The 9743-nt window shown below is 39.9% G+C and overlaps 1 protein-coding gene across 1 annotated transcript in view; it reads right to left on the bottom strand.

Annotated features, from left to right (window-relative positions):
* Positions 1-9743, bottom strand: part of LOC139383710 (zinc finger, FYVE domain containing 26) — a 148064-nt gene that overhangs the window by 23586 nt on the left and 114735 nt on the right. Inside the window, exons 28-32 of the mRNA XM_071128263.1 lie at positions 8124-8216; positions 6424-6605; positions 5318-5460; positions 2833-2861; positions 2325-2461 (exon numbers count right to left, since the gene is read on the bottom strand). Of these exons, the coding sequence (XP_070984364.1) occupies positions 2325-2461; positions 2833-2861; positions 5318-5460; positions 6424-6605; positions 8124-8216 (584 nt within the window). The remainder of the gene's footprint in view (positions 1-2324; positions 2462-2832; positions 2862-5317; positions 5461-6423; positions 6606-8123; positions 8217-9743) is intronic.

Raw genomic sequence — 9743 nt, 5'->3', positions numbered from 1 at the left:
GTAATATGTACATGTAGGTTTGGTTCGGTGATTGATTGAGGTAATATGTACATGTAGGTTTGGTTAGGTGATTGATTGAGATAATATGTACATGTAGGTTTGGTTAGGTGACTGATTGAGGTAATTTATACATGTAGGTTTGGTTCGGTGATTGATTGAGGTAATATGTACATGTAGGTTTGGTTAGGTGACTGATTGAGGTAATATGTACATGTAGGTTTGGTTAGGTGACTGATTGAGGTAATTTATACATGTAGGTAGGGGGTGAAAGGCAGACAGTCATGGTAGCCTTTTAATTAACTGTTCAGCGTCTTATGGCTTTAAAAAAATATTGGGCAAGTCAGTTAAGAACAAATTCTTATTTACAATGACGGCCTACCGGGGAACAGTGGGTTAACTGCCTTGTTCAGGGACAAAACGACAGATTTTTACCTTGTCAGCTCAGGGATTCGATCTTGCAACCATTCGGTTACTGGACCAATGCTCTAACCACTAGGCGACCTACCACCTCTACACTCTAACCACTAGGCTACCTACCACCTCTACACTCTAACCACTAGGCGACCTGCCGCCCCGGCTTTTGGGGTAGAAGCTGTTCAGAAGCCTTTTGGTCCCCGACTTGGCACTCTGGTACCGCTTGCCGTGCGGTAGCAGAAAGAACAGACCGACTTGGCACTCCGGTACCACTTGCCGTGCGGTAGCAGAGACAACAAACTGACTTGGGTGGCTGAATTCTTTGGAAATTTCTCTGACACCGCCTGGTATAGAGGTCCTGGATGACAGGGTGCTCAGCCCCAGTGATGTACTGGGCTGTACACACTAGCTCTATAGCGCCTTGCGGTCAGATGCCAAACCAAGAAATGATGCAACCAGTCAAGATCCTGTCAACTGTAGAACTTTCTGAGGATCTGATGGCACATCTTTTCGGTCTCCTGAGGGGGAAGAGGCGTTGTCGTGCTCTCTTCACGACTGTGTTGGTGTGTTTGGACCGTGGTAGGTCCTTAAGTGATGTGGTCCGTCTCCACTACAGCTCTGTCGATCTCAATGGGGGCGTGCTCAGCCCTCCTTTTCCTGTAGTCCACCGATAATCTCCTTTGTCTTGCTCACATTGAGAGAGAGAGAGAGAGAGAGACAGAGAGAGAGACAGAGAGAGAGAGAGAGAGAGACAGAGAGACAGACAGAGAGAGAGACAGAGAGAGAGACAGAGAGAGAGACAGACAGAGAGAGAGACAGAGAGAGAGACAGAGAGAGAGACAGAGAGAGAGACAGAGAGAGAGACAGAGAGAGAGACAGAGAGACAGACAGAGAGAGAGACAGAGAGAGAGAGGTTGTTGTCCTGGCACCACACTGCCAGGTCTCTGACCTCCTCCCTATAGGCTGTTTCATCGTTGTTGGTAATCAGGCCTACCACTGTTGTTGGTAATCAGGCCTACCACTGTTGTTGGTAATCAGGCCTACCACTGTTGTTGGTAATCAGGCCTACCACTGTTGTTGGTAATCAGGCCTACCATTGTTGTTGGTAATCAGGCCTACCACTGTTGTTGGTAATCAGGCCTACCACTGTTGTTGGTAATCAGGCCTACCACTGTTGTTGGTAATCAGGCCTACCACTGTTGTTGGTAATCAGGCCTACCACTGTTGTTGGTAATCAGGCCTACCACTGTTGTGTCGTCAGCAAACTTAATGATGGTGTTAGAGTCGTGCCTGGCCACACAGTCGTGGGTGAACAGGGAGTACAGGAGGGGACTGAGCACGCACCCCTGAGGGGCCCCAGTGTTGAGGATCAGTGTGGCAGATGTGTTGCTACCTACCCTCACCACCTGGGGGCGGCCGTCAGGAAGTCCAGGATCCAGTTGCAGAGGGAGGGGTTTAGTCCCAGGGTCCTTAGCTTAGTGATGAGCTTTGAGGGCACTATGGTGTTGAGCGCTGAGCTGTAGTCATGCATTCTCACATAGGTGTTCCTTTTGTCCAGGTGAGAAAGGGCAGTGTGGAGTGCAATAGAGATTGCATCATCTGCGGATCTGTTGGTGCGGTATGCAAATTGGAGTGGGTCTAGGGTATCCGGGATGATGGTGTTGATGTGAGCCATGACCAGCCTTTCAAAGCACTTCATGGCTACAGAGGTGAGTGCTACGGTTCGGTAGTCATTTAGGCAGGTTACCTTAGTGTTCTTGTTGTCTGTAGTTATAACTGACCCGTTCATTGTAGAAATCTGTCTGTAGTTATAATATAACTGACCTGTTCATTGTAGAAATCTGTCTGTAGTTATAATTTAACTGACCTGTTCATTGTAGAAATCTGTCTGTAGTTATAATTTAACTGACCTGTTCATAGTAGAACTCTGTCTGTAGTTGCAGGTTGTCTGTAGGGTTGGTGCTGAGGTGAAACTGACGGTGAGTGACCTCTGGCAGGTGAAGCATTGAATCTAACACTCCCTCTGTTGACATAGGACTACCTGCAACTGGGTCAGGGAGAGAGGGGGGACAGGGAGGAAGACGATGAGTGAGAGGGAGAGGGGGAGAGAGAGGGAGGGGAAGAGGGGAGAGCGAGAGAAAGAGGGGAGAGAGAGAAGAAGAGGGGAGAGAGAGAGAAAGATGGGGAGAGAAGGGAAGAGAAGAGAGAGCGAGAGCGAGTCACGCACTATCCAAGGACTACAAATTGTGATAAGCTAACTGGCTAGTTAAATCTGGGACATTTACAGAATGTTGATCAATGTGCATTGTCCCCATGTCAAATAAACCTTCACATTACAGTAGCTGAAGAGGCAGTAGCCTTAGGAAGACATTTCATACTAACGTCTGTTATGAATATGAATATGATAGCGCCCTTTACCTTCAGCTTGTTCCAGCGTGTCATCAGAACTGTGATGAAACAAACAAAATAGAAAAATCAGTGATATGTTACCTTGGGGTCAATATACAGAGATTGTGATATGTTACCTTGGGGTCAATATACAGAGATTGTGATATGTCACCTTGGGGTCAATATACAGAGATTGTGATATGTTACCTTGGGGTCAATATACAGAGATTGTGATATGTCACCTTGGATTAATATACAGAGATTGTGATATGTTACCTTGGATTAATATAGAGAGATTGTGATATGTTACCTTGGATTAATATACAGAGATTGTGATATGTCACCTTGGGGTCAATATACAGAGATTGTGATATGTTACCTTGGGGTCAATATACAGAGATTGTGAAATGTCACCTTGGGGTCAATATACAGAGATTGTGAAATGTCACCTTGGGGTCAATATACAGAGATTGTGATATGTCACCTTGGGGTCAATATACAGAGATTGTGATATGTTACCTTGGGGTCAATATACAGAGATTGTGATATGTTACCTTGGGGTCAATATACAGAGATTGTGATATGTTACCTTGGGGTCAATATACAGAGATTGTGATATGTTACCTTGGGGTCAATATACAGAGATTGTTAAATGTTACCTTGGGGTCAATATACAGAGATTGTGATATGTTACCTTGGGGTCAATATACATTGATTGTGATATGTTACCTTGGGGTCAATATACAGAGATTGTGATATGTTACCTTGGGGTCAATATACAGAGATTGTGATATGTTACCTTGGGGTCAATATACAGAGATTGTGATATGTTACCTTGGGGTCAATATACAGAGATTGTGATATGTTACCTTGGGGTCAATATACAGAGATTGTGATATGTTACCTTGGGGTCAATATACAGAGATTGTGAAATGTTACCTTGGGGTCAATATACAGAGATTGTGAAATGTTACCTTGGGGTCAATATACAGAGATTGTGATATGTTACCTTGGGGTCAATATACAGAGATTGTGATATGTTACCTTGGGGTCAATATACAGAGATTGTGATATGTTACCTTGGGGTCAATATACAGAGATTGTGATATGTTACCTTGGGGTCAATATACAGAGATTGTGATATGTTACCTTGGGGTCAATATACAGAGATTGTGATATGTTACCTTGGGGTCAATATACAGAGATTGTGGTATGTTACCTTGGGGTCAATATACAGAGATTGTGATATGTTACCTTGGGGTCAATATACAGAGATTGTGATATGTTACCTTGGGGTCAATATACAGAGATTGTGATATGTTACCTTGGGGTCAATATACAGAGATTGTGATATGTTACCTTGGAGTCAATATACAGAGATTGTGATATGTTACCTTGGGGTCAATATACAGAGATTGTGATATGTTACCTTGGGGTCAATATACAGAGATTGTGATATGTTACCTTGGGGTCAATATACAGAGATTGTGATATGTTACCTTGGGGTCAATATACAGAGATTGTGATATGTTACCTTGGGGTCAATATACAGAGATTATGATATGTTACCTTGGGGTCAATATACAGAGATTGTGATATGTTACCTTGGGGTCAATATACAGAGATTGTGGTATGTTACCTTGGAGTCAATATACAGAGATTGTGATATGTTACCTTGGGGTCAATATACAGAGATTGTGATATGTTACCTTGGATTAATATACAGAGATTGTGATATGTCACCTTGGATTAATATACAGAGATTGTGATATGTTACCTTGGATTAATATACAGAGATTGTGATATGTTACCTTGGGGTCAATATACAGAGATTGTGATATGTTACCTTGGATTAATATACAGAGATTGTGATATGTTACCTTGGATTAATATAGAGAGATTGTGATATGTTACCTTGGATTAATATACAGAGATTGTGAAATGTTACCTTGGGGTCAATATACAGAGATTGTGGTATGTTACCTTGGATTAATATACAGAGATTGTGGTATGTTACCTTGGATTAATATAGAGAGATTGTGATATGTTACCTTGGATTAATATACAGAGATTGTGATATGTTACCTTGGATTAATATACAGAGATTGTGATATGTTACCTTGGATTAATATACAGAGATTGTGATATGTTACCTTGGGGTCAATATACAGAGATTGTGATATGTTACCTTGGATTAATATACAGAGATTGTGATATGTTACCTTGGATTAATATAGAGAGATTGTGATATGTTACCTTGGATTAATATACAGAGATTGTGAAATGTTACCTTGGGGTCAATATACAGAGATTGTGGTATGTTACCTTGGATTAATATAGAGAGATTGTGATATGTTACCTTGGATTAATATACAGAGATTGTGAAATGTTACCTTGGATTAATATACAGAGATTGTGATATGTTACCTTGGATTAATATAGAGAGATCGTGACAAACGACAGTGAATAAAGCAGTGTGTAGGTTTTTACTGCCAGTCCGGTCTAAGGGTCTTACTCTGGATGGAAGTGGCTGTAACACTGGTCACACACACGCACTTCCTTCTCCTCCTCAGTGCAGCCCTCTACCGCCATCTTGTGGTCAGAGCAGGCATGGCACACCAGACGACCACACCTCCTGCAGTGGTGACGCCTGTTGAACTGAGGAGGACAATGGAGAGTCAGTTTCACACAACAAATCCCGAGCCGGTTCACCCAACACAGATGAAGTCTATTCCTGTACTGAACACCAATGAGCAGCCTTAATCTGTTTGTGGGAAACCAATGAGAATCCTTAATCTGTTTGTGGGACACCAATGAGCAGCCTTAATCTGTTTGTGGGACACCAATGAGCAGCCTTAATCTGTTTGTGGGAAACCAATGAGCAGCCTTAATCTGTTTGTGGGACACCAATGAGCAGCCTTAATCTGTTTGTGGGACACCAATGAGCAGCCTTAATCTGTTTGTGGGAAACCAATGAGCAGCCTTAATCTGTTTGTGGGACACCAATGCCACCATTTTCTCTTTGTAGGAGCCATTCACTGTCCACCACTCACTCATTAATTTAGTGTCCACCACTCACTCACTCATTTAGTGTCCACCACTCACTCACTCATTTAGTGTCCACCACTCACTCACTCATTTAGTGTCCACCACTCACTCACTCATTTAGTGTCCACCACTCACTCACTCATTCATTTAGTGTCCACCACTCACTCACTCATTTAGTGTCCCCCACTCACTCACTCATTTAGTGTCCACCACTCACTCATTCATTTAGTGTCCACCACTCACTCACTCATTTAGTGTCCCCCACTCACTCACTCATTTAGTGTCCCCCACTTATTCATTCATCAAGTGGCTTATTTTTACTTTGAGAGATTTAGCCATTCCACTCTATAATATAATAAATATATATAAACATATATATTATATATAGAAATATATACCATTTAGCAGATGCTTTTATCCAAAGCGAACTACAGCCATGCATGCTAGAGGTCGACCTCTAATACATACTATACTATGGGTGGTCCCGGGAATCGAACCCACTACCTTGTAGATACAAGCGCCATTCTCTACCAACTGAGCTACAGGGGACCAGACTCTAGGCCTTATTCTCACCATGGTGAAGCGTTCTCGCTGGCAGACCATGCAGACATGCTGCTGGTTGTCTGGGACCCAGTCCTTACGAACCGGGGCTCTGTCTGGGGGCTGGAACTGATCGGGGGAGCGCTGAATTCTCCTGCCGGTCGACCCTCTGTCCAGGGAACTGCTGGAGGACGAGGTGTGCATGGGGGTACTACCTGGAGTTAGAAGACGGAAACAAAATCGTTATCTTCACAATGTATTCTGGAAAATCGGATGTGCATTATGGGTACTGTAGTACATAGCATTATGGGTACTGTAGTACATAGCATTAGCACTAGAATAGAAAATAATAGAATAATAAAATAGTGTATAATAGAACAGAGTATAATAGAATAGAGTATAATAAAATACAGTATACTAGAATGAACTATAATAGACTAGAATAGAGTATAATAAACTACAGTATACTAGAATATAGTATAATAGAATAGAGTATAATAGAACTGAGTATAATAGAGTATAATAGAACAGAGTATAATAGAATAGAGTATAATAGAACAGAGTATAATAGAACAGAGTATAATAGAATAGAGTATAATAGAGTATAATAGAATAGTATAATAGAGTATAATAGAATAGAGTATAATAGAACAGAGTATAATAGAGTATAATAGAACAGAGTATAATAGAATAGAGTATAATAGAGTATAATAGAATAGTATAATAGAGTATAATAGAATAGAGTATAATAGAATAGAGTATAATAGAGTATAATAGAACAGAGTATAATAGAGTATAATAGAACAGAGTATAATAGAATAGAGTATAATAGAGTATAATAGAATAGTATAATAGAGTATAATAGAATAGAGTATAATATAATAGAGTATAATAGAGTATAATAGAATAGAGTAGAATAGAGTATAATAGAACAGAGTATAATAGAACAGAGTATAATATAATAGAATAGAGAGTATAATAGAAAAGAGTATAATAAACTAGAATATAATAAACTAGAATAGAGTATACTAGAATAGAATATGATAAAATAGTGTATAATAGAACAAAATAGAATAGAATAGAGTATAAGAGAATAGAGTATAAGAGAATAGAGTATAATAGAATAGAGTATAATAGAACAGAGTATAATAGAACAGAGTATAATAGAACAGAGTATAATAGAATAGAGTATAATAGAACAGAGTATAATAGAATAGAGTATAATAGAACAGAGTATAATAGAATAGAGTATAATAGAACAGAGTATAATAGAACAGAGTATAATAGAACAGAGTATAATAGAACAGAGTATAATAGAACAGAGTATAATAGAATAGAGTATAATAGAACAGAGTATAATAGAACAGAGTATAATAGAACAGAGTATAATAGAACAGAGTATAATAGAACAGAGTATAATAGAACAGAGTATAATAGAATAGAGTATAATAGAACAGAGTATAATAGAATAGAGTATAATAGAACAGAGTATAATAGAATAGAGTATAATAACCTAGAATAGTATAAGAGACTAGAATAGACTATAATAGAACAGAGTACAATAGAATAGAGTATAATAAAGTATAATAAACTAGAATAGAGTATAATAACCTAGAATAGTATAAGAGACTAGCATAGAGTATAATAAACTAGAATAGAGTATAATATAATAGAGTATAATAAAGTATAATAAACTAGAATATAGTATAACAAACAATAGAATGATCTCTGACCTGCAGTAGGTGGAGGTGTTCCCATCCTAGAGGGGGTGGATGGACAGCTGTCCTGGGCTGGACACTGGTCATCCTGGAGACTGATCACAGAATCTGGGGACAGAGAGAGGTCGAAGTAATTAACGTTGTAGACTTGTACACATCATATGTTAACAAAAACAGAAAACCCTCTGAAGATGCCCTAGCGCGTGTCGGTCATTAGAATGGCTTGCATAGTAACCGGAAGGTTGCAAGTTCAAATCCCCGAGCTGACAAGGTACAAATCTGTCGTTCTGCCCCCTGTACAAGGCAGTTAAACCCACTGTTCCTAGGACGTCATTGAAAATAAGGAATTTGTTCTTAACTGACTTGCCTAGTTAAATAAATGTTAAATAAATATATGCCACTCGTCTATATCTCTACACCAACTCAAGTAATACTGACAGAAGCAACATATCCTCTACAATACTTTAAATAAACGTTGAAGTCGGAAGTTTACACAAACACCTTAGCCAAAAACATTTAAAACTCAGTTTTTCACAATTCCTGACGTTTAATCCTAGAAATAATTCCCTGTTTTAGATCCGTTAGGATCACCACTTTATGTTACGAATGTGAAATGTCAGAATAATAGTAGAGAGAATGATTTATTTCAGCTTTTTATTTCTTTCATCACATTCCCAGTGGGTCAGAAGTTTACATACACTCAATTAGTATTTGGTAGCATTGCCTTTAAATTGTTTAACTTGGATCAAATGTTGTTTCGGGTAACCTTCCACAATTTTCCAACAATAAGTTGGGTGAATTTTGGCCCATTCCTCCTGACAGAGCTGGTGTAACGAAATCAGGTTTGTAGGCCTCCTTGCTCGCACACGCTTTTTCAGTTCTGCCCACAAATTTTCTATAGGTTTGAGGTCAGGGCTTTGTGATGGCCACTCCAATACCTTGACTTTGTTGTCCTTAAGACATTTTGCCACAACTTTGGAAGTGCATTTGGAAGACCCATTTGCGACCAAGCTTTAACTTCCTGACTGATGTCTTGAGATGTTGCTTCAATATCTCCACATAATTGTCCTCTCATGATGCAATCTATTTTGTGAAGTGCACCAGCCCCTCCTGCAGTAAAGCACCCCACAACATGATGCTACCACCCCCGTGCTTCACGGTTGGGATGGTGTTCTTCGGCTTGCAAGCCTCCCCCTTTTTCCTCCAAACATAACAACGGTCATTACGGCCAAACACTTCTATTTTTGTTTCATCAGACCAGAGGACATTTCTCCAAAAAGTATGATCTTTGTCCCCATGTGCAGTTGCAAACCGTAGTCCGGCTTTTTTATGGCGGTTTTGGAGCAGTGGCTTCTTCCTTGCTGAGCGGCCTTTCAGGTTATGTCGATATAGGACCTTCAGGCGTTTGGACATTGCTCCCAAGGATGAACCAGACTTGTGGAGGTCTCCAATTTTTTTTTCTGAAGTCTTGGCTGATTTCTTTTGATCTTCCCATGATGTCCAGCAAAGAGGCACTGAGTTTGAAGATAGGCCTTGAAATACATCCACATGTACACCTCCAATTGACTCAAATAATGTCAATTAGCCTATCAGAAGCTTCTAAACCCATTACATGATTTTCTGGAATTTTCCAAG

Source organism: Oncorhynchus clarkii, chromosome 25 (assembly GCF_045791955.1).
Source record: "Oncorhynchus clarkii lewisi isolate Uvic-CL-2024 chromosome 25, UVic_Ocla_1.0, whole genome shotgun sequence".
NCBI lineage: Eukaryota > Metazoa > Chordata > Actinopteri > Salmoniformes > Salmonidae > Oncorhynchus > Oncorhynchus clarkii.
Note: the sequence above shows the minus strand (reverse complement) of the source record. Positions and strands in the feature narration are given on the sequence as shown.